The following is a 22,847-nucleotide window of genomic DNA, read 5'->3' on the forward strand; positions in this document are numbered from 1 at the left end:
CTCGCCAGCGACCCGTGAGCGGAAATGTCGCCCCCGGCAGGTCCAGGGACCTGCGGGCTCCGAGCAGCAGGAGGCTGTCCCACTCAAAAGTTGCTTGCTCGAGTGGAGCACATCGCCAAGGCAAACATCTAGCAGAGACTAAATTTGCTGACGAGCTCCCCTCCATTAGAATACGACGACAATTAGACGACATGAGACAAATTAAAAGAAATTCCGATGTCCCCTCCGTATCTCCGAGCTGCAGGCTCAACGTTGCTAGAAGACAAAGACCTAAGAGAACTGCATAATGAAGCGCTATAATGGAGCGGCGGCAGCAGCAGCAGTTCCTGAGAACTCGGTTTGATCGGTTCTCGGGAGATTCGACGGCCTGTGAAGAAAGAGGACTGCGGGAGGATCGCTCATCTAGCCGAGCTTTTCGCGGTCCGTCCCAAACGTGGGTATGGAGCCTGTGGAGGACAATCAGATTTTAATCAGGATCGCCAACGGCCCTCCCTAACCAAGAAACTCTGCTCTATCCTGTCATTCTCTTCTCCGACCCTCGAAAACGCGTCCCAATGCCCAGGAAGCCTGATCGGCGTCAAGCTCGGCTCGCGTCGCCATCGAATGACGTGCATCGAAAGTAACATGTGCTTCTTGGTGCTTCGGGAGAAATGCACGCTCCTCTGCTCAGTTCGCCGGATTCTCGCGTTCGAAGAGGTCAAAAACAGACAATAAGGATACATAGCTCCGCTCGGCTTTCTATTCATACTCGAAGCTGTGTTCCGTTTTGCCTCTTGAACGAAATTCGTGCTCGTGTGCCTTGTCTGTGATCGGCGTTTTGTTTCTCACTCGAACGAAGACGATACCGTACGGAATCTCAACTCACCACCACTGCTATTTGATATCTATGCCTTGATGTTGTAGGAAGATGGCCTCCCCGGGACCGGTAACCTGCTACACACCTGTGAACGTGGAACAAGAATGTCTGACTAAGCTGAGTGAAACCGCTCAGCAGCTTATCAAGTTCCGTCTCTTCGAAGACACTGAAGGTCAGGACCCTAGAGCCCTAAAGGAAAGCTTCCACCTGTCATGAAGACGATCAAAACGCGTCGCTCGTCGTCCACCATTCCTCACGACGAAGGCAACTTTGTAGCGATGAGTCTACATACATGCTTTGCTTGGATACGAACTCTTCGGATTTCTAGGGATCTGGGTATGTTGCGACTGGTGTAGCAAGTGGCGATACGTTCCCGATTGGAAGGATCCAGCCGCCTTGCAGGATAGCGCGTTCAACTGCAAACAAGGTGAATAAATCGACCCAATGATTCGACGTGAAATACTCGGAAGTCCCATGTGTAACTCTGAGGCTTTGCGATTGAAGTGGAGAAGAAATGCAGCGTCGACGATGATGAAGGCTTCGACCAAGTTTTCTACGAAACAAAATACTGCGCCGGGAGCTTGGTATGGGCGAAAAGACCAGATAATCATAAAGAGAAGGAGTGGCGTTGGTGGCCAGCTCTTGTCGAAGACTCACCAGATCCAGCGTCGCAGTATTTCCTACTCGACGGCATTAGTGAAATTCCGGCGAGTAAACGGATGTCTCTGTGTGTTCGGATACGCCTGAGTCGATTCTGGGCTCGGCTGTGGACGTCGACAACTCCGAATTCGGATATGCGATGCAGTTCCCTTATTCCAGAATTCAATTTTGCATTTTCAACAGATCGCCTATCATGTTACCTTTTTGGACGCGTACCGCACCTGCGGCTGGGTGCGGTCTGACCTTCTGAAACCTTTCCGAGCCCGATCGAAGAATGTGGTCAAAATCTCTGCGTCCCGAACAGGCGGGAAACGAAGCCTCCTCAACGAAGCCGTCATTCGCGCCAGAGAAGCTGCGAAAATCGACGTCATACGCAGACTCGAGAAATTCTCCTACGTCGCTCACATGGTGTGTCGTGTTTTTCTCTCCATCTCTGTAATCGGAGACTTGGTTCACGCTGCCGAAAGCGGATGAATTACTGTTGCTGATTTCCCCGATGCAGGCTCGACTCGGAGGCTGTATAGATTCGAACTCAGGAGAAGCCGATGAGATCTTGAACGGAATGGGATCGACTGCCGATCGTGAGTACAACTCGAGCGTAATTGCCGGATTCGGTGGAAACGAACGAGGTGCCCCCATGATCGCCAATAACGGTACTTCCGGCCAGGTCCCCCCGCCGGGAAGTCTCCAGAGAAACACAGAAAAACTCTCGGCGCTGCCAGGAAACGGAAATCGGAGGCATCCGACGTCGAAAGCTCGAGCAAACGATTGAAGTCACCGGATGCATCAGGCGAGCGACCTTGCGCGAACCGAATTGAAATTACTGAAATTCCCGTACCGCAATGGCCCCCCGGAGCTTGAAAGGATCTCGAGCCATTTCGCGGTATCTATTGACTTCGAACTTCTCAAACTTCAGTTGCAACGGCGACAATAAGTGAGGCGCCTCCCGAGGGACCGGTAACGCTTCTGGAAAAGGACGCGGGAGAAACTCCGGACTACGCGAAAGCTCAGGTAGAGATCGACAGCGGCTATGCAAACGAGGAGGAACTACCTGTCGAGAAAGCGCAAGGACCCCAGAAAAAGAAGTCATCGAGAAGAGCTGCGAAGGCATCCGAAAATGATTCATCGAAGACCGGTGAGGCGAGCGCAGCGATTCGTGATTCACCTCACAGATCCCTACTAGGACAAGGAATGTCTATCTATCGCTGTGTTTCAGGTGCCTCGCCTCCTGAGAATGAACGTTCCGACTCACCGATTCGAGCGGTCGAGACATCGGATCCCAGAGGACAAAACTCAGTAGGGGAGCAAAAGCGGGAAACTCCTCCTGGATCCGAGGTAGCCGCTAGAAAAACTTCGGAGACAGAAAACAACGTTCTTCGAAGGGTGGGATCACGGTCCCCAGAAACTACGGCCGAACCGGTGGTCAAGACCTCGCGGCGGAAGAAAGCTCGAAAATCCGGGTCGCGAAAAACTCCGCCCAAGGAAATAAGCAACGATGCGGAAAGTCTTCCCGAGAGCGCGGATTCCCTGAGCAGCGGTGCGATTCAAGATAGTGGTCACGGTAGTCTCGGTGACTCGTTTACAGCGTCAGTTCCACAAAGTACCGTTAACGAAGGTCAAGCGTCGGCGAACGCAATTGCGAAAACGGTGGACGTAGAGCTGAACTCCAACGTCAAACTCGTCAAAGCTCGGCGACGGAAGAACAAGGATGCTAAAGATGTCGAGAACAAGCCACCGCAATCCTCCCCGAAATTCTTCACTCAACAACCTCCGCGCAAGAAGAACACGAGAGAGCAAAATCCTATCGCAAAAATCAAAGCTGACCCAGCCCCGAAAAAAGTTCTCGACATCTCCATTAGTCAGGTGAGAGAAGATCATCCGAGAAATCGGCTTTTGAAATGATTCCTGTAGTAATTCGCTCCCTTCGCCAGCTCATGAGAGCGGGCGTCCCCCATTCTGTTTGCTCCGGAATGTTCTCTGTATTTATGCTGTATTCACCATTGTATTGATGGTGATACCCATCCTCTGGCTTAAACCCTGATTTCTCATCGTCACATTAGAACAGCTACGGATCTCCTTGGAGCCTGCTGGGCAGTCCGAATCTCCCTAGATTGTGCGTAGCGTACTCGGGAGAGATATTGACAATCAGGAACCTGTTTCCCGGATGGTTGAGATCTATGTATGTCAGGAGAGCTTCGCGATCCATTGGCACGCGAGGTATTCGGGCTGACAATGTGCGTGGCGGATCCTTTCCCAGTTCCCAGAAATGCATCGCGTCAGGAATTCGTCAGGCATATGATATTGACCTCGGATCGCCTGGAGTCCGCGGTGGGAGTTCGCTACAAGCGAAGCTTTCCACTGTTGCAGAGCCGTCGGAAATGTCCCTTGTCATGAGAGCAACGGAAAAATTCAATATATCCTCTAAGCGAGCAGTCTCGGAGCATTAGGTGACAGACGCGAGCCAGCGTCCTGTCTTTGATCGTGAAACAATGTCCTTCACCAGCTTGTCTGACGAAATTCATCATCATTGCAGCCGATACCAGCCCGACTCGCTCGTGGTAAATTCGCCCCTCCTACACGAGCGAAACAAAACATCGGATCTTACTATCTGGAGGATCTGCAGCGGGACCTGAACGAGGGTATCATCTGAGGCTGGGAAGGTCGTCTCTGGAGAAAATTCATCAATCACGGAATTTTCACCCTTCGATACGTCACGATTGCATGTCTGTCATCGTGAGTGGCGGTAATTTAATAACGAGGATGTTCCAGGACTCCTCTCTCATGTTTTGTACGCTTTCGCTCGCTTAACCCATCATCGTGGGGACATGGTCACTTGAGGAAATAGGCAGGATTTGTGCGTCAAGATGTTTTCGAGGCTCTATCTACTTGTTCATGGTAAATTGTTTTGAGATAGACTCGGAACATCACGACGAGTGTGTGCCGATTTCCCCTAGTCCCAATGAAGTCTCATCTGTAAATAATATCATTGTCAGAAAATGTTGGTCTCCTTTCTACGTCATCGGAATGTTCGTTAGGTGACCGACGTTGTACGAAGATCGCTTTCGGAATTTATCGCTCTGGAAGTGAGAGCGGGAATCGTCATTGATAAGATCGCGGATGGCTTGATCAACAGCGACTAGAGCTGCCATGAGATGGGAGGATCTAGTAGATTATAATGCAAATATCGGCGACTTTGTCGTGCGATTCAGCGAGGGAATGACAAGTTACAGAGATTTCGTCGCTGCCTCTCTCATTTCAGCAGAGATTCCGCCTCCAGTCTGAGAAATCCGCAACAATGAAGGCGGACGACTTATTCAAATTTCAAAATGAGTCTGGAGATATATTGAAGTTTCCAATTCGGAGCACACCTACACACCTTGTGTATCGGCCAGCAGTCGCGGATCTTTAATTATTTGAGATGAGAAGGACGTCCTCGACGGATCCGTTCGAAATACTGGTCCAGATGCAGAGTCTGGCTTGCAGAGGACCAGCCCGGTGAAGCACGGAGTGAAGACCGAAACGACCATGCAAAAGGGTATCTTCGCGGATTGAAAGCGAGAGCGATCGCTCGCCCCGTGCTGCCTTTCCAATCGCCCACGAACACGATAGGCGATCCCCAATCTCATACTAGCCGTGAAATACTGATGATAGTTTGGATGTTTGAATTTGGATTGGCTCTGTTTTCCCGCGAGACGAAACCAGAAACATTCGCCAAGTCCCACCAAGTCGATTTGATAGAGCTAATCGATCGGCCAGCGATCATTAGTAATGGTAATGTTATTCGCGACGATAGCGAGCCAGACGAGGGTCGAGCTCCTCCGATTAAGACAACCTTCAAGCCCGAAAATCTATGGGGATGAAGCTCGGAACGAGATCTGTCCAGTCCTCATGATCGCGGGACAGGCCGACGTTATTGTGGCATGATCTAGAGGGGAGGGAGCGGCGCCGCGAAGGATCAGTCGGAACGGCTAAATTTTTCAGCTCAAAGTTTCTCTGTATTTCGGGACGGAGAAGGACGTAGAGCGAGAATACTTCGTTGGGGATCCATCACCCCCTCGGGTGGTGAGCTGCGTCGACCTGCCCATTTAAGCACTCCCGAGAGGCGACGAATTCCCTCGAATCGAGAAAAACTATTGGTCTCAGCACCTCGGCACTCTGAAGGAGTCTGCTGCCCATGAACTCGCTCCGCAGACAGAGATATACTGTCATTGCGGAAGGTGTCGATTCTCTATCTCCACTCCCTTTCGAGCTGGTCACCGTCTCAGTTCGGCCTTACTTTCGGAAAAGATATTGCGATTCTCCATGGACGTATATTCCAAGTTTGAATCCCCCGATTCTGCTCCCTGAATTCTCACGGATCGCTTCCGTCACTGTTCTCGGGCGAGATCGCTGCTTCCCCTACCGTCTACGCTCTCTTGCTCCTTGAAAGTCGAATGATAATGATGAGTGATGATAAAATTCATTCAGCTTACAATTTATTAGACCGGACATTCGGTGCTAACTGCGAGACACCCGAATATGGTAACAGAGCTGCGACGCGTCACGCGCGAGCGTCCGTGATTCGTTTTCATGAGCCCGCGGTCTCTGAGCTACGGTGGGAACAATTCAGCGGAGAGGAGCTTTGGCTCTACGAGCTACGACCCGGGACTTTTCTCCTGAGTCTTCGTCCCCCAGCAGATGGTTCGAGCACGAGCTTCCAAGACGGATGTGCGGAAGTAAACATGAGAACTCCTTCCAAGGGAACGGCGCGAAGTCGTCCCGAGATGAACTCCGACTCTCATCCGAGGATTCGGAAATATTGGGAGGCTCCTCAAGAAGGTTTAAATGCCCGCACCGCTGGGGGGAGGGAGGCAGACACTTTGCGTAGGGTTCTGCGTTTCTGAAGACGCTCGAACCCGAGTTCATACTTGTTTTTTAAAGCTGTTCTGAGCAAGACCATGCTTTCCGAACGACCTCCGCTTCGGAGTAGGCTTGCGGTAACCATTCTCATTCAGTACTGGCCTCTACGCGGCCTTTGCTGGCACGGGCGCGTGTTTTTGAAATCGGACGTGTGCGTGTAGCTCCCTCGTCGACGCTGCGGACCAGAGGACGAGGGAACCATGCAAGAGCGAGAGAGGGAGAACCTCGTTTTAGGCTTAGAGTTTCAGACAGCCATCGAACTTGTGAAATACAAGAGGCGCGATCTACCTCGCTCGTGATCGACTTTCCCCGTCTTGGTTCAGTCATGGATCAGTCAAACTCACCTTCATCCGGAGACGGCTCGGATCTCCCGATTTTTGTGAGTAACCCTCGCTAAGTAGGATTCCTCATGATTTCTAGCGCTCCGCATGAGATCGATGCTCCAAATATTGCGGCTGGATCGGAGGATCCGACAAAGGGTCCCGAATGGGAATAATAAAGCGCTTGTTTACAGAATTTCTCGCGTTTTGAAGATTCAGAACTTTATCTGCGGAACAGAGACGTCCTCCGACATTATAGCCAACCTTTCGTGGTTTGCACGATCTGTAACATGTACTCTGGACCCGCGGATGTCATAGAGCAGCACATGGCATCCCACGGAGCGCCAAGGATAGCTTTGCCAGACTACTCCTCCGTCTGGGCTGAGATGAGAGAACGAATGAGCCTTGAAGAAGGAGCACGATCAGGACCAGAGACGAGACGCGCCGAAGCTTGGTTGAGTCGTCTCTCTGAAATTCTGCTGAACGATCCTTCTGGTCTCCGGGCTAAGTTCCCTGATATAGAAATATCAGTCGAACTCGGCAATAAACCGCTAGAAGTCGAAGAGTTCGACGCCTTGCTCAAGGGATCCGAGCTCAAAAGCGGAAACTCGCGGACGAGCGGTGAGCGCGTCAGTCTAACTAAGTGAACCGAAAGTTCTGAATAGCGAAAATCCCCTTTCTATGACATCTAGGTCAGAAAGGGAAGAGATTTAGGATATATGCAGCTAATGTTCAGGATATATGCAGCCCTTGAGTATTCCGGATCCTAGAACTGGAGTAACAAAACAGTTATGTTCCAGGAAATACGCTGTTGGACGGGGAGTCATCCAAATACCCGTACGTCGTGAAGTGTCCGAAATGCAGGAAGAGCTTTCTCTCAGAAGAGAATTTCGCCCATCACCGACTCCAGAAAGGACACTAGGAATACGGCCGTGAATCCCTGCTAATGATTAATTGTCAGACTGAGAAAATTGTTTGTCGCTTAGAAATTGGGGAAGCACCCTCTAATTAACTAAAAACATGCCTTTGAGGAGCGGAAAATGTGAAAGGCCACATTTCGACCCTTTTCAAAGAACTCCAAACGACGGAGTCTTGATTTCATGAATCACGTCCGGCAGGGCTGATAGACAGAGGGATTAAGCACAGGAGTCTCCACTTGAGCGGACGCCTCCCGAGGAAACCCTTCCGAGGCTGCGTCCTACCCGCATGCATGTTGCCCAACGTTCCTTGCAAGGAATGAAGGATTACACATCTAGAGATCTCACCATCAATTTACACCGGGAGTCTTCAGGGTTCGGGGTGCTCCGATTGTCTCGCTCATTATATGAACCGTTGCTCTTTCGAGAAGTATTGACACAAATCGTCGCTGATCCTCTCCTTGGATACCAGCAACCACAACTCCGGAGTTCCAAGGAATTTCTCCCCGCGGAAAAATTGCGCAATCTTTTAGATTTTCTGCTGATTCTTCACTCCTTGGCGTGGATGGTTCAATGTACCTATATGTTCCCCGGATGGGGAGTCCTGCGCCATAGAAGCCTTCGCTAGAAAGCTGAAGTGTGCCACCACTGCGTCGAACCAGTTTTATATTTCCCTTCAGAACTATCAACCGCAAGATCAATGATCCGATGGAAAGATCGACGCCGCGACCAGTGAACACCAAGCAGAGCTGCCAGCACACTGACTCTCGCTCGCGCGTAGTCGAATACACAAACCCACACCCCTCTCCCCCTGCAAGATCAGACGGCTACTGAATTTGACGTTTCCGTCATTTGTTAGCCGGACAAGGAGCCGAGAACCATGAAGATATACGCAGTTTTCTTCCTTCTGAGCGGTGAGTTTTCCTCTATTCCCGAGCATGGACAGCCAGTAATGTCTCCTAACATCGCGCTATGAGGCAATCACGCGCTCTCTGTGATCGTGAGGTAGACGCCCCGTCGGTGAGCTGCTTTCTTGGAGCGAGTCTGATGTTGAGAAGATTTTGCAATCCCAAGGAGTCCTGCTAGGAACCGTGCTCTGTTCCGAAACTGGAAGAAACAGATCCCTTAGCTCAATGTCAGGGTAGCATGCCGATTTGCAGAGAGGGATCTTGAGCATCTCGAGGGTATCGCTGGGCGGCGGGATTCGGCATCAGCGAATGTTCATCGATGCGATTGGTCAATCTTGTCCCGTAGTCCGTCCGAGAATTTCGATTGCGATATTCTCTTCTGTGCCGACGGCTTTCTGAATTCGTGTCAGAACCGAATCTGAAGGACGAGTCGGGACCGACCTTCTCTTTCTTCCTCTGCAAATGAGCAACTTGATGGACGTGAAGTTAGCCGGCTTCTGCTCGATCGGAAAGAATCACGGTCACCATGACGAGAACATTCTGTTCCGATTGGTCTTCCAATTCTCTCGGCATCTGGTTTGAATGCAATACATGGTCCCGCGTAAGCGACATGCCAATGCCCAGATGACTCTCGCCAAGCTAAGGGTGAGACCAGTGACGATCACTGATCAGTCCTTGCTGATAACGCGAAGACGTGGGTGGTCAGTTGTGCATTATATAGACCATCCTGGACCGCTACCGCAATACATCGCACCCCGAACTTCTCGTTGGAGCAATGTACCGAACGGGGTGATTGACCTTTGATACTGGTTTGCTTCTGTGCTTCGTTCCTTCTATGGGGAGGCAATTTCGATCGTTTACTTTTCAGGAATCGCTTACAGCAGCGCTCAGGACGGCACGAGGAAGTGCTTGGATTGCATCTGTCAAGTAAGTGGAGATGCTACCAGACATGCTTCTAGATAATAATCGAATCGTCGGATTCCGTGACGAGGGAGTAGAGTCTGCCTCGTGATCATCTGCGGGGCCTGCGCTCCTGGTCCGCGTATGGTTTCGTTGAGCTGATCGAGGGAGCAGTGGAAACTTCCTCCCTCATTGAGCCCGAAAAAGATTGACTACCACCGAGCCGATAGACAATCATCTTCGAAACAAGCACGTGATTCTTGCGAACCGGGTCCGTCGGATAAGAACAACGATTCACGATTTCGGCTGACCGAGAAACGATCTTCCCAATGTAGGCATCGACGAAATGCAACCTGAATCAGGGATGTCACAATGCCGGACCTGAGTCCTATTTCTGCGGTCCATACACGCTGTCCTATGCCTACTGGGTTGACGCGGGCAAACCGGGCGAAGGGAAATTCGACCGTGAGTAACTCTCTACTCGTTTCAAGATTCTGTGAATACGTGATCGATCCTTTGAATCTAAAGACGGAATCTTGCTTCGATCCAGATTTCGAGAAGTGCCTGAAAGATAAAACCTGTTCCGAGACAACGGTTGTCAACTACATGAACAAGTGGGGAACTGATTGCGACGGAGACGGTAGAGTCACGTGTTACGACTACGCACGCATCCACAAAGGGGGACGCAACGGATGCCCAGCGAAATGGGTCGACGATACCGAATACTGGACTTCCTTCACTGACTGCATGCAAGGAAAAAACTAAGTCCTTCGAGCCCTAATAAAAAGATAGCCGTTCTTCTCGCCTCTTCCGCCGTCGATCGCCGTTCGCCGATCCAGATGATCTTCGGTCGATGATTGGAACACGCGCTCCCGTTGGCGAGCAGTCGCCGCGCTCCATTCGGTCGGCAGAGCTCAACTTGTAATCCTTTATATCATTCGAGAAATCAATGGCCATGATTTTTCCTCTTATTCCTGAACTATTCGTTGCGAGCGGATCGCAAGGAGTGCGAGCTCTAGGTGGGTAAAGGTGGGAATAGCTCTGCAGGGAAAAATCGAAATCGGTAGGTCTTTCTTAATGTATTCGTCGCTCGAGCGGCTCGTACGGTCAGAGCGACATCCCTCCAGAACTCCAGGGTTCTCCCACCGAGGACTCCAGGGTTCTCCCACCGAGGACTCCAGGGTTCTCCCACCGAGGACTCAATGTTCATTCTTCTGAGGAATATCAAGCTGCGGCTCGTCCATGCGAGAGATCGAAGGGGGAAATTCCTCCAAGAGGGGCGAATCACTCCTCAGAAGTTTTCAAGCAAAGCGAGCTCCCCGCATTGCTAGTTCTTCCCGTCTATGCTCGACTCTAAGAGTGAATCACGGGAAAGATGATGGGGCATGTTAGAACCCTGTGGAACAAATGATTCCGGCAATCCGATTACAGTAAAAGCTCGTTATAACGACCCCCATTACAACGAATCTCTCGGTACAACGAAAAAGGAATTTCTCCTGCTTTGGCCAGCTCGCCATAGGGATAGTGTTGAGTGGCATTCGTTACAGCGAAATTTCGGTACAACGAACCAGTTTCGTCAGTCCCTTCGTGTTCGTAGTAACGAGCTTTTACTGTATCATGTTCGCGAGAATTTTGAGTGCATCTGAAACCTTCGGAGAAGCACACCGATCCATACAAATCATCTGGGACCAGCAAAACTCGCCCTCATCGGGACGAGTCATTTTGTTATCCGCGACAAAACTCGCCGGCCCTTGAGGAACGCTGGTGCCGACCTCTCGATAGACAGAAGGTCCCGAACGTCGCGTAATTTCACTTGGGGGAATTTCGCACGCTGCAATTCGAATTTTGCGTTGTGAACAGATTTTCTCGGCTCCTCGGCGAGCGTAGAAGTACTGCGGAATAATCTGATCACGGGACATTAGTATGCCGATTGAGCATCGGGAGTTCCCACTCTACCCTTATTAGCCTCTCCCGCATATTATGAATCATGAATGTCCCTTCACAGCGAAATCGGGAATCATCACACGTACTGGTGGCGGAATGCTCCTATCAAGGTATGCAGCGAGTGATGCCAGCCTGGAGATCCGAACCTCTGCATTCGTCGTCGCGGACGTCCACCTCGGATATCCCTCATGGGAAACAAAGAATATGCTTTCCCGGCTTGGTCTTCTTCTCTCTATTTTCCGGTGAGATTGACGCGACTCCGGAAGCAGCTCGATTTCCCATGATTCCCCCTGACAAGGAGCCGAGAGTCTCATCAAGACTCCCGTCTCCATCGACGAGTGCTATTCCGGAATCTTGAGTCTCTTTCCGGGAACACGAACAGACCTACGCTGACATAATGATGGAAACCATCTCGCAGCTCTCAGAGAATGTTCCGAGGCAAAAATAAAATCCACGACCAAAGTAAGGGAAACATCACATGAGGCATTGGGAGGAGTCGCTCGATGACGGCTACGAGAGAGATCGGCGAATATCATAATCATGGTAGCAGCGCAAGTGCCCGGAGGAGCCCTCCACCGAGGAGACCGTACGATGCTAGGGATGATTTCCCGTCATCTCGTATCCTTGATTTCACTGAGGCTCACTGAGAGAAACAAGGTATGGCTCAAAGTTTTCCCGTGGGTAGAGTCCACGGCAGAATGCGCACGACAGAACGATAGTCCGAAGGATGCTACCGTGCGACGCTCTGGATAGCGGAAGACCACAGCGGAGGAGAAGCTTATCGTGATGAGAATCGGGAAATCCTCCAGCAGCGTATTCGAGCCGATTCAGGACGTTCCAGTCTGGAATCCGTATGAGGAGCTCACGATGGAGACGAGAATTACGCGCGGGTGGTGTAGAAACACGACACGTCCAGAAGAGGAGGTGTCTGGGATTCTCGATGCTCACGAGTCAGCTGTTCCGGTTCTCTAAAAGTAAGGAGGCGATTGGAATGTCCGCCTGTCAAACCATGCACTCAGACAGGACAGTCTATTGAAGGTTTCCCTCCTCGCGGAGTTCGATGTTATGATCCGGCTCACCCGCTGTTACCGTTAAGTTTGACGTCTGTTATTGCCATCGAGTTTTCGAGCAAGTGTTTCTTGTTTGAGATCTACTTGTGATGATTTCCCCCGCATCTATGATTCACTGAATTGGAGAGACTGGTTCGTAAGTAAGTGAGAGGTCTCATTGCCGCTTGGGAACTTCAATGAACGATCGCTAGCACAAGCCGTCTATGTTTCGAAGTCCGAATATCAACCCTGTGATGATCTGAAGCCGAGATCCCTATGATACATTTCGAAGAAACTTCATCTGACAAGTGGCCTAATACTAGTCGATAATTTCAGTCGCAATGTACAAGGCCTATTCGTTGGAGCCGGTCCTCCAAAATTTGCCAGCTACCTTCTCGGTGGTCTGCGCCGCAACTTACAAGGATTCTATCCTTCTCGGCACCAAGCAGGGGCAGCTGGTGACTTTTACCGTGACGGACACCCCGTCCGCGGAGACGAGTTTTGATGTCAGACTCCGAAAGACAAACAAGACCTTCTCGCGGAAGCCGGTCAACCAGATGGCTGTGATTGAGGCGCATGACATTCTCATCAGCCTCTCGGACGGATTGGTCAGCGTGCATGCCCTATCTGACCAGTTACCTCTGCTTCAGCAACTCACCGACCATCGTGGGGCAAGCGTTTTCGCGTGCACGACCGAAACGGTCGAGGTTCAGAATGAAGACGACTCGGAGAAGAAGTATTTTGTTATGGTGAAGATGTGCATCGCGGTGAAACGACGATTACATCTTTTCTACTGGAAGCACAACCGGTTTCTCGATTATCCGTCGAGTCACGTTCTGCCGGATGTTCCGAGAACGATGCTCTGGTCTAGCGAAGACCATCTCATCATAGGATTCAAATCCGATTACATTTTGCTCAAAGCCAGAACTGCCGGAGAGGTCAAAGAACTTTTCCCGCTCGGGAGACAGCCGGAACCGCTACTGGCGAAACTCCACGGGGACAACATAGCCATGCTACTCGAGAAGCAGCTAATTCTCGCCGCGGCCAATGGGAAACCCACCGAGAAATATTCCATTAACCTCAGAGACACCCCCGTGTCGGTAACTTACGATCATCCGAACGTCATAGCGGTTTCGAATAGCGGTATCGAAATCCATACAATCCATCCTCGTCTCGACATCCAGGAAATCACAATGCAGCAGTCCCCGAAGCCTCACGCGCTCATAACGTGGAAGGCTGGTCGAGTGTTCGTGGTCTCAACAAATAACGTCTGGTGCATGGTCCGCACTCCGATCAGCGAGCAAATGCAGTCCTGCAAGGAGAAGAAATTGTATACGCTCGCGCTGACCCTAGCGGACCTTCTGGACACGAACGACGCGGACAAAGCTTTGTGCAAGTACCACATAAATAACCTGTTAGCTTTCGACCATTTCGTCAACCGGCGATACGATACTGCCCTGAAGTTATTTGAGGAGATTCAGACCGACCCACTGCACGTCATCGGTTTGTTCCCCACACTCCTGAAGGACCAGCACCGGAAGTTCCTTGATTATCCGGGACCATTACCGGATGTCTCCGCTGATCTTGGCGACGCTCTCCACGCTCTGACCGCATATCTGAAAGCGGCTCGGCGAACCATCATCGGACAGACTGGCGAGAGCGTCAAGGTCGGCGGCATACTCGAAGGCACAGCCGCCGTTCGACCGAAGAAAGAACTTCTGCAGATAATCGACACCACGATATTGAAGAGCTACCTGCAAACAAATCCTAGTCTCGTCGCATCTCTCCTCCGCTACCGGGACAACCATTGTCACCTCGAGGAATCGGAATCGGCACTCCTGCAGCATCACAAGTACACCGAGCTGATAATCCTCTACGAACAGAAAGGACAGCATCGGAAAGCGTTGCAACTCCTCTTCGAACAAGCTCACGTACCGAATTCACCTCTCAATGGCCACGAAAAAACAGTTCAATACCTCCAGCGTCTGTCGGTTGAACATTTTGAGCTGATCCTCGAGTACGCGAAATGGGTCATAGAAGCCTTTCAGGATGATGGACTTAAGATCTTCATCGAGGAAAAGTGTGAAAGAGAGAAGCTCCCCAGAGATCGCGTCATTCAATATCTTACCAAAGAAGCTCCAGCCCTGATACTGCCATACCTCGAGCACATAATACTCAAATGGCGAGACGACAATATTTTGTTCCACAATATGCTCGTCCACAAATACCGCGAACAGATCCTCCTTCGATCGGACAATGGCGTCGCCGGTGAGGCCGCAACCGCTCTTCGGCAGAAGCTCCTAGTCTTCCTGCGTACTTCCGAAAGGTACACCGTGAACAAGTTCCCGCAATATTTCCTCGATGACAAGCTCTACCTCGAATGCGCCATCGTCATGGGGAAACTTGGCCGGCATCAAGATGCCCTCACCATTTACATTCACGTGTTGAGAGACCTCGACCTGGCTGAACAATATTGCCTCGAGCATTACTTGCAGCATAAAACCGTTGATCGAGAAGTCTTCCTCATCTTGTTGAGCTTATGCAATCGTCCAGCTGACGTCTGTCTGAAGGTGAGGCCGGATTCCATCTTCACGATTTCCACCGAGAGGATAGAAATATGATACTCATGAGAGTTTTGGATTGATATCGATCCGGAGTCCGCGTATACGGGCGTCACCTCCCATCAGGTCACCTCCTTGGGGCTGATCAGCTCCTGATTGGGAGAATGCTCATACCTGTGAGGCCGCAGACTCTGATAGGCGTAACGAAACCCCTTCCCCCTCCAGGCGCTGAACATCGGGGCCCCACCTCCGACTGAACCAATCAACATCAGCCGGGTACTTGAGATTCTAAACAGACACGCGGATAAACTCGACCCTCTGAGAGCCGTCGAGGAAATTCCCCCCGAGGTGTCGCTGAAGAAGTTGGAACAGTTCCTCACAGGACTCTTGGAGACCCAGAACGTTTATCTATCGAAGGTGAGTCTCTTGGACTTCAGGTTTCCGGCAGTGGTACTCGGGATGATCATTTCGGTTTCACGAAGTCAATTCCTCTTCAACAGTTGCGGCTGCGTCAAGCCCTTTTAATGAACGAGAACTTCAAAATGAAGGAGATCAAGATGGACATCGAGAAGAATCCCGTCCTTATACAAGACAGCACTTTGTGTGATATCTGCGGGAGAAGAATCAATCGAAGTGTTTTCGTGATGACGGAGGACCAACAAATTGTGCATTACGCCTGCCACAAGAGAGACATGTCCATGTAGAATCGACGGCTCAGAGGAACGAGGCTGAATCGCTCTCGGGCGGCCGATTCGATTCCGGAACGGTGGATGAATGATGAAATGCTGAATGATTCCCTCTGGAGCGCAGTTGTACATAGAATGGTTTTGTTCCATTTGTCAGATTGGGAAATATATCTATTTTTCATTGGCGTACGGGAGAGGTATTCCTCATTCATTTTTCAAAAGCAGACGTGGATAGAAGACGAGGTCTTGATACGTCCCTTGATGATCGCACAAAGAGAGGGAGAGAGAGCTACGAGATCTTCTGTTTGCATAAAACGATACCGGAACCTCCATGGAGCTTCCTCGTTCCTTTTATTCCAACACTCCTTCCCTTATCTATGGGAAATGCCATCCAGGAGATTTTCATCCGGTCCCCGCGATTGTGTCCACTGCGTGGGCCCGAGAGGAGAAGCTCCACTGCACAGTTGCTCTTCCATCAACGCTCAGAATAAATACTTTGACTAGCTGCCTTTCGCCCGTTCCCTGTCTTATGCAAAATTCTCATCTGGCCTGTTCTGTTTTTCCGTTCTTATTTGGGATTTCCACAACTAGCGGTGAATCATCGAGCCGCCTCAGGACCAATAAACGCGGTTTGGCTTTCACGACGATTGGCTGGAAAATGCTCAAGAGATCGAACTTGATCCCGGAGTATCCAGGCACGTGATCGATGATCTCATAGTGGTTCTTGTACGGTTGAAATTGACTCGAAATGTGAGAGTTGCCCTCTATTATCAGATGTGTGTAGTTTCTCGCGAGAATTTCGCGTGGAGTTAGATTCTCCGTCTTATCATACAGCCAATCCCGTCTGAGTTCGCTGAACCTCGACGCTCCCGTCTGAGCGGCGAAGTTGCATATGTGTACGCTCGAATCGTAGCTATGAGCTTCTAGCTCGTGTAGTCGAAGGAGAGCGTATCCTCCGGGATAGTTGTACGAAGAGATGAATAGCAGTGTCTGAGTCATGAACAGATTCGCCACCAAATGGAAACAGACGATCAGAACCGACATGGTCCAGAATATTGATTTCCGTCTTCGGTCCCACACCCACGAACACGCGCGGGCCGCCGCCAAGTTCAACAGTGGGAAAACATACATAATGAAACGGAGTTCTTTGTGGGGCAGTAAGGAGTACAAAAGCACGTAGGCAACAGCAGGGAAGCACGTTGCGCGTATCCTTCGGTCTACGTAAGCGGCTAGAGGAACTAGTAATAACGATGATCCCATGGCCCGAGGTATGGCCGAATAAAAGTACCATGCCCAGTGTTGCTCTCCGTATTCCCCGGATTTGTTTAGAATCACGTTGAACCAAAGGACCTGGAAAGAGGAGGTCGAATGTGAAAGGCAGAAGCCGAACACTCGGATTCGCTCAGGAACGAAATTCGTGGTTGGCAAGAAAACATGTCGAGGATTAGGGTTACGAAATGCCTCGACTGTCCGCCCCTTCGGAGCACGCAGCTTCGAGCAACCTACCTCGCCTTCAGGCCAGAGGGGTCTCCGCCAAAAGATGGAGTCCACGGTGATCGACAGGCAGAGCCATGCCAATCCTGCCGGGATACCCCACTTGAGCATTTGGAGCGGGTGTAATCTTCGACCGTAGAGCTCCATGAGGAGAATCACTCCGAGGAGCGAGAGCAACTCCGACCGAAACACCAAAACCACGAATGCCGTGCAGACAGTCAATCGGAAATGGTCCTGATCCAGCCAGAACGAGTAACAAAACAGAACGAAGATCAACGCGAATGTATTGGGCAAGGTTCGGGACATGTAGAAAACAAAGTGGAATTGAGTTGCCTGTATCAAAACCAACCAGACACCCGTCACGTCTCCGAACACGCGTTGTACCTGTGGAGGAGAGAGATGTTTTGAACACTACGAACTTTGGACGATCAACGATTTCGGGATATTCTCAGCGGGAGGAAGAGGTGAATTGCTTACGCTCACGATGAACCGACGGTAGGCCATGGTGACGAGAAAGGCTAGTATGAATCTCACTAAGAAAAGTCCGACTATTTTCTCCATTTCCAAGAGTCGGCATAAAGCAATGAAAGGGGACGCGAGGGTAGCGATTAATAGTGGTCCTAGAAATGTTCGGGGCACAACCCCCGGGAACTCCAAGTGATCATAGGAGCTCAGATTGGTTCGATGGTGTAGAAGATCATGTATTGCCTGCGGAAGAGGATCATGTCATTTTCGGATGTTGGAGAACCGACCAATCCCGACGCCTTGCTGAAGTTGTGGAATTGAGAGTACGGCTATTGAGAACTGTCAAGCGTCTCGGGTGTGCGACGATTGATGATGAAGCTCGCCTCAATGATCGATTTCCTCGGCGGATAAACATCCGAGTCGAGCTCCGGCAGCTCCCCGCCTAGCCAATGAGCCCACAAGCAAAATTTACCTGGAGGTTGAAAGATTCCTCCACTTTTGTGAAAGGACAGATCACAATGTGAACCACGGCGCTGAGGAAGAGCACCCATTTGTAGGTTCGGTCTCCGTTACATTCCGCCATGGGAGTCGCCGTTTGTCGGGTGCCACGTCTCAGAATCCTTCGTCGGCTGGATGTTTTCACAAACGGGAAAGCATGATCTCGCGATTGATCGGTTTCCGCGCGAATCTTAGCAGGTGCGCGACACTCCACGGAGACACCGAGTTGAAGCTCTCTTTGAGGACTGGTGTCTGCGTTCCCGGCGGGGACCGAAGATCACAATCATCAGTTTCAAATCCGGTAACTGCGGCCCCGGACATGAGGGAATCACGGAAGGTGCCCGATCGTCGAATGATCCCTTGGACATGAGAAGATCTGATGGGGCGACCCGATCGAACTCGGGCGCTCTCATTCGAATGATTCCAACGGAAGAGCTTTCTACAGAAGACCTCAAAGAGCCCAATTGATGAACATCGAGAAGGAGCCTCCTCCATCGAAAGGGGAGAGAATGAGTCGATGGGCCTCGTTGGGGAGAGAGTCACCATGGGATTTAGCCACCACCAGTAGAACACGTAAGCTTTAGATGAAACGTCGCTTCAGACCCAGGTTACAATTCTGTATGACTCTACGGGAAACTTGTTGATTAGTGTAGAGCGAACGCTGCAAACGGGAGCATCACGTCACGACAACTTGGATAGGTCCGGAGCGTCATCTTCGTGTTATTCCAGTCTCCCGTATCGGTTACATTTTCCTGCGCTCTTCCGCGCAGCTTTATCCGAAGTGCCATTGCGGAGGCTCCGCTAAAAGGATTGTTTTCTCGTGTACGAACATCTTCAGTCGCCCGTCGATCGATCTCCGAAAATTCAGATCTTTCGTTGAGAGATGCGACGCACGATGCATCAAGTTCTCGGAGCGTTGCTGCTTGTGACTTGTGTGGACGGGCTCGGGAAGATTAGAGAGAAAGATTTGACAGTCATAACTCTGCATCACGGGAAGTACACGGCAGCCAGGAGGACGAGTCCGGTTCCCCAATTGAGGTAAGATATCCTCGATCGAATTTTTTCATGGAGTCCTCGTTGTGACGTACTCGAGTCCGACCGAGTTCGTAGTGATAGAGAAGATCACCTTCTTCCTGTGAGAATCCCTATATGAAATCGATCTTGAAGAAGAATCTAGAAGTGTGGAGAAGCCGATGTGATCAACTGCCATCTTGGCACATTCGGGACGGGATTCTCGGTCTCTCTTCGTGGACGAGGAAATATACCGTACTTCCTGTAATTCCATAGACTTCACTTGCTTCTTCCTTTCAGTTGCCTTTCGAATTGTAAACACGCTCCTCAAACAGTGCAATGCAAAGCGACTGGCTGGGACGGAGAGAAATTGCACTGGAAATGTGACGCGATGCTCCCCGAGGGAGTCCAATTCGGTGAGTGAATTTCTCGTTCGGCGACCATTGTTCCGAACGCCACCTGTTTGCTCTAGCTCCGTGTGACATTGCTCGAGAAATGTTGAATTTGTATCACGTAGTGATCCCGACTCTTGACCTACCCGATCGAGAATGGAACATGGCTGGGCGCCGGAAGGAGAGCTGAGCTTCGTTCCATGGTCGCGTTTTCTGCTCTAATTGATTAATGAACTTCTATCTTCCCCAGGCTCAGCAGACGTCAATTGTGAAGGTTACGATTATCCCGACGACCCTTACGTGACGATCGGGTCGTGTGGACTCACTTATACTCTTACTGGACAGAGCTCAGGGAAAGGACATGCTGGGGAAAGTTCTGAAGGAAAGATGCCGCTGATTCTCATTGGGATAGTCTTCTGCGTGCTGCTCGTGTTATGGTGCGGCAGTGATTCCCGGAACCCTGGCGACAGGCGGCGGCCGTCTAACGACGACGATAGCAACCAAAGGAGGGGCTTCTATGGGGGATCTGGAGGTTTCGGGGACAACACGACGCCTGGTTTCCGACCGGACTACTATTCCTCCGGCGGAGGCTGCGGGGGAAACCAACAGCCAGCTGGAAACGCGGGCGGATTCTGGTCTGGACTCGCCACCGGGGGTCTCGCTGGATACATGTTCGGTCGCAATAATAATGCTTACGGATACGGCGGTGGCAACTATGATTACGTACGGAATAGGGGTTATTCGTCTGGTCTCTTCTCGGACAGCGGCGCAAGCTCGTCGGGAGCATCCACTTCGCAGACGAGATCGGCGTCTGCATTCGCTTCAACTTCGAGACGGTGATTCCTAGTAAGGCCGTTCTGAGCGCTCATGCCCATGGAGGAACCATCGACGATTGAAACCACGACGTCCTTCGTTAAGGATCACTTGGCTTTTGTAAATATATGTTTTCCGAAATTGTTGGAGGACGGTGAGAGCATCACGTATGTTTTGTGTACAGCACGATTTGAAACGAGAAATCGTTGTAAGAATCACTAGGAACCGTCGATTGTAATGCAGCAGATAACATCTCCGCGTTGGCTCCGCGTCGGAGCTCTAATTATTTAGCTCTGCACTCGATGCGGCTCTTCGATGGATGACTCCGCGACCCACTTGAGCGAGTTCCTCTCCGCGGGACCCCACTTGGCTGCATGCAAATAGAAAAATGCGATGGATTTCGCCTCGAATTTTTGAACAGCGTCCTTATTCTATTGTAAAGTATTTCCTACGAGATTCAACACATGTGCCTGACGAGAGAAATCCCATGATCGGTAATAGCTTCGAGAAGGCCCGAAGAAGAAGTCGGCATATCATAGTTCGAGAAAGCAAGCCTCAGGGAAAACGCTATCAACACGGGAGCGTGGAACTCGTTTCCAGGAAAGAGGAAAACGCTGTTTGTCGTCTATTCCATTGTCTCGTCACTCCTGAATTCCACAGATATTGTCAATTTTGAGTCCTTACGACGAGCTGACACCGTCTGCGGTCGAGCGTTCAGGGAACCGACAACCTGCGGCTGCCGCCACCTGACCGTCATGCGTTATAGGTGTAGCTTCCCTGGAACTCACTCGATGTCAGCACGATCCTTACGCTCGATTCAGTCGACGAATCGGGCCCTGAGGGAGCAGGTCCCCGCCGAAGCCTGACTGACTCTACTGTTGTTTGAAGCGTGGTAGGCCATTTGGGCTTGTTTGGGGATCAGAATGATTTGAGCTTAAAAACGTATAGAGCCTTCAACTAAACATCCGGGAGGATGAGCTCGCCAATCCTCGAACTCATAATTCACTCCACACCGTTTTTCATTGAGGAAGAAACTGCCGTGACGTCCCTCTGTAGATTCCGGCTCACGAGGTCTCCGCGAGGGACTTGAGTTCATGGGGAACCTCACCGCCTCAATTCGGGTTCGAAAACTTGGAGATCGCTCCGGACTAAGTAGCGATGTGGATGAGTGAAATGCTCCCTGCCACTCGGGTGTCCGTCCCTCTCCTTGACACAAGGGACATGACTCCGATGAATTCCAGTTTCTGACTGGAGTTCAGCGGTCCAACGATTTATCGGCTGTCCACTAGATCACAAGCCGTGCGTCAGAAGGGGTAGCGACAAGTGAACGGTACTTCCGAGTCAGTCAAAGGAGCTTCGGAGCTCCTCACCGTGCTCTCCGGTGAGAGCGGCGCCACACTTACAAAACCGGGGAAACTCTTCGCGGCGTATCAGAGCTCATTTCCTATTATGACGTGACTTCCGCAAGGGTCGGATGAACATGTTCAGAGTTCTATGGGGAGAGCGGGAGCCCAAGTCGATGGACGAGGTAGATGGTTTTTCGGGAGCTGGCGAACTCCACGCCGAGAGGAAAATCGACGAATTGAATTCGGTACGGGGAAACCACCGATCCGTCGCTTCAGATCATTCAGCAGGTGAAAGGGAGTTTCGCTTTTCCCTGAGGTCCGTCACGATTCCTACACCCACTGGGGTGTCCACAATTCTCCGGATCAGATTCGAGCATCACGAATCGGATTCAAATATTACAGAATAGGGTCCGGTTTTTTATCAATTATTTTTCGCAAGTCTGCTAACGTCACCTTGCTGTCAGTCGGACCGTGACGGCAGGGGCGAGGGAAGTCGGTAGGTGCTGAAGGAATGGGATGCTCCGTCCGCGCCGCGCGGACTGGCTCATCCGGTCTGACAGTGCGTCAAGCCATCCCACGTCAGACGGCCGTTCGTCGCTTCGATATGTAGTGTTCCCCGCTCCGATGTGTAGGAAATTATCGCGATTGTTCGGTACGAGTTCTGCGAAGGTTGTGATGGCATGGCCGGACTCAGCTATGCCGAGGCTCGACCAGTGAGAATTTAGGCAGTTTTACGCCTCGAGCCCGTCCGTCGAGCCGCGAGGGCTCAACAGTCGCGGAAAAACGCTCGGGAGCCGCTCTGTGCCCATCATGTACCACAAGGAATCGCAATGGTTTCACTGTTGCTGGAGTATGGCCCTGATACATAACCGGATACTGTGCTGTGAGCTCTACTCTGCGTGCGTGGCCCTTGGAATTATAGCTCTGGTGAGTACGGGGGGAATTCGAAGAATCACAGGGGACCTTCGCGCGGGAAACTCCTCTGCGGAACGGGCGGGTATCCTGAGGGAGTATACTCGGAATTTGAGAGAACCGGGAACCACTTCTTCTGCGGGGAGAAAACGGGCCCAAAGTTGGAGTGAAAATTTGCAGAATTATCAGAATCACGGCTCATGGGTTCGATAATCG

General features: G+C 51.1%; 6 protein-coding genes across 6 annotated transcripts; 5 read left to right on the forward strand and 1 right to left on the reverse strand.

Moving 5' to 3' along the window:
• Positions 1-674: 674 nt before the first annotated feature.
• LOC100899500 (serine/arginine repetitive matrix protein 1) lies at positions 675-4,514 on the forward strand. The gene is made up of 10 exons (XM_003741516.1): positions 675-696; positions 904-1,028; positions 1,185-1,283; positions 1,361-1,563; positions 1,700-1,924; positions 2,019-2,097; positions 2,184-2,306; positions 2,433-2,651; positions 2,733-3,379; positions 4,050-4,514. The coding sequence occupies exons 2-10, from the start codon at positions 908-910 to the stop codon at positions 4,164-4,166; spliced, it is 1,833 nt and encodes a 610-aa protein (XP_003741564.1). The 5' UTR covers positions 675-696; positions 904-907; the 3' UTR covers positions 4,167-4,514.
• A 2,123-nt stretch (positions 4,515-6,637) lies between these two features.
• LOC100906878 (uncharacterized) lies at positions 6,638-7,812 on the forward strand. Its single transcript, XM_003741485.2, has 3 exons — positions 6,638-6,794; positions 6,930-7,356; positions 7,536-7,812. Exons 1-3 carry the CDS (start codon positions 6,741-6,743, stop codon positions 7,655-7,657), a joined length of 603 nt encoding a protein of 200 aa, XP_003741533.1. The 5' UTR covers positions 6,638-6,740; the 3' UTR covers positions 7,658-7,812.
• A 527-nt stretch (positions 7,813-8,339) lies between these two features.
• Positions 8,340-10,251, forward strand: LOC100906735 (invertebrate-type lysozyme 3). The gene is made up of 4 exons (XM_003741484.1): positions 8,340-8,566; positions 9,429-9,487; positions 9,796-9,925; positions 10,011-10,251. Exons 1-4 carry the CDS (start codon positions 8,533-8,535, stop codon positions 10,223-10,225), a joined length of 438 nt encoding a protein of 145 aa, XP_003741532.1. The 5' UTR covers positions 8,340-8,532; the 3' UTR covers positions 10,226-10,251.
• Positions 10,252-12,785: 2,534 nt separating this feature from the next.
• On the forward strand, positions 12,786-15,939 carry Vps39 (vacuolar protein sorting 39). The gene is made up of 3 exons (XM_003741517.3): positions 12,786-15,023; positions 15,240-15,431; positions 15,515-15,939. Exons 1-3 carry the CDS (start codon positions 12,795-12,797, stop codon positions 15,716-15,718), a joined length of 2,625 nt encoding a protein of 874 aa, XP_003741565.1. The 5' UTR covers positions 12,786-12,794; the 3' UTR covers positions 15,719-15,939.
• A 69-nt stretch (positions 15,940-16,008) lies between these two features.
• Positions 16,009-18,396, reverse strand: Alg12 (Alg12 alpha-1,6-mannosyltransferase). The gene is made up of 4 exons (XM_003741486.1): positions 18,132-18,396; positions 17,672-17,902; positions 17,207-17,578; positions 16,009-17,050 (listed from the first exon to the last, which is right to left on the reverse strand). Exons 1-4 carry the CDS (start codon positions 18,240-18,242, stop codon positions 16,241-16,243), a joined length of 1,524 nt encoding a protein of 507 aa, XP_003741534.1. The 5' UTR covers positions 18,243-18,396; the 3' UTR covers positions 16,009-16,240.
• Positions 18,397-18,745: 349 nt separating this feature from the next.
• LOC100899786 (store-operated calcium entry-associated regulatory factor-like) lies at positions 18,746-20,400 on the forward strand. The gene is made up of 3 exons (XM_003741518.2): positions 18,746-19,195; positions 19,469-19,584; positions 19,811-20,400. Exons 1-3 carry the CDS (start codon positions 19,041-19,043, stop codon positions 20,398-20,400), a joined length of 861 nt encoding a protein of 286 aa, XP_003741566.1. The 5' UTR covers positions 18,746-19,040.
• Positions 20,401-22,847: the final 2,447 nt, after the last annotated feature.

The sequence above is a fragment of the Galendromus occidentalis genome, unplaced genomic scaffold (genome assembly GCF_000255335.2).
Source record: "Galendromus occidentalis unplaced genomic scaffold, Mocc_1.1 scf7180000077183, whole genome shotgun sequence".
NCBI classification, from domain to species: domain Eukaryota; kingdom Metazoa; phylum Arthropoda; class Arachnida; order Mesostigmata; family Phytoseiidae; genus Galendromus; species Galendromus occidentalis.

Coding starts and splice junctions, on each gene's coding strand:
- LOC100899500 (XM_003741516.1), top strand. CDS start 908: ATGGCCTCCCCGGGACCGGTAACCTGCTACACACCTGTGAACGTGGAA. Junction 1,029..1,184: donor TCTCTTCGAAGACACTGAAG/GTCAGGACCCTA, acceptor TCGGATTTCTAG/GGATCTGGGTATGTTGCGAC. Junction 2,098..2,183: donor AATGGGATCGACTGCCGATC/GTGAGTACAACT, acceptor ACTTCCGGCCAG/GTCCCCCCGCCGGGAAGTCT.
- LOC100906878 (XM_003741485.2), top strand. CDS start 6,741: ATGGATCAGTCAAACTCACCTTCATCCGGAGACGGCTCGGATCTCCCG. Junction 6,795..6,929: donor GCTCGGATCTCCCGATTTTT/GTGAGTAACCCT, acceptor GCTTGTTTACAG/AATTTCTCGCGTTTTGAAGA. Junction 7,357..7,535: donor CGGAAACTCGCGGACGAGCG/GTGAGCGCGTCA, acceptor GTTATGTTCCAG/GAAATACGCTGTTGGACGGG.
- LOC100906735 (XM_003741484.1), top strand. CDS start 8,533: ATGAAGATATACGCAGTTTTCTTCCTTCTGAGCG. Junction 8,567..9,428: donor AGTTTTCTTCCTTCTGAGCG/GTGAGTTTTCCT, acceptor TTTACTTTTCAG/GAATCGCTTACAGCAGCGCT. Junction 9,488..9,795: donor GCTTGGATTGCATCTGTCAA/GTAAGTGGAGAT, acceptor TTCCCAATGTAG/GCATCGACGAAATGCAACCT.
- Vps39 (XM_003741517.3), top strand. CDS start 12,795: ATGTACAAGGCCTATTCGTTGGAGCCGGTCCTCCAAAATTTGCCAGCT. Junction 15,024..15,239: donor CAGCTGACGTCTGTCTGAAG/GTGAGGCCGGAT, acceptor TTCCCCCTCCAG/GCGCTGAACATCGGGGCCCC. Junction 15,432..15,514: donor AGAACGTTTATCTATCGAAG/GTGAGTCTCTTG, acceptor CCTCTTCAACAG/TTGCGGCTGCGTCAAGCCCT.
- Alg12 (XM_003741486.1), bottom strand. CDS start 18,242: ATGGCGGAATGTAACGGAGACCGAACCTACAAATGGGTGCTCTTCCTC. Junction 17,903..18,131: donor AGGAATCTTTCAACCTCCAG/GTAAATTTTGCT, acceptor CCTCTTCCGCAG/GCAATACATGATCTTCTACA. Junction 17,051..17,206: donor CCCTCTGGCCTGAAGGCGAG/GTAGGTTGCTCG, acceptor TCCTCTTTCCAG/GTCCTTTGGTTCAACGTGAT.
- LOC100899786 (XM_003741518.2), top strand. CDS start 19,041: ATGCGACGCACGATGCATCAAGTTCTCGGAGCGTTGCTGCTTGTGACT. Junction 19,196..19,468: donor AGTCCGGTTCCCCAATTGAG/GTAAGATATCCT, acceptor TCTTCCTTTCAG/TTGCCTTTCGAATTGTAAAC. Junction 19,585..19,810: donor CCCCGAGGGAGTCCAATTCG/GTGAGTGAATTT, acceptor TATCTTCCCCAG/GCTCAGCAGACGTCAATTGT.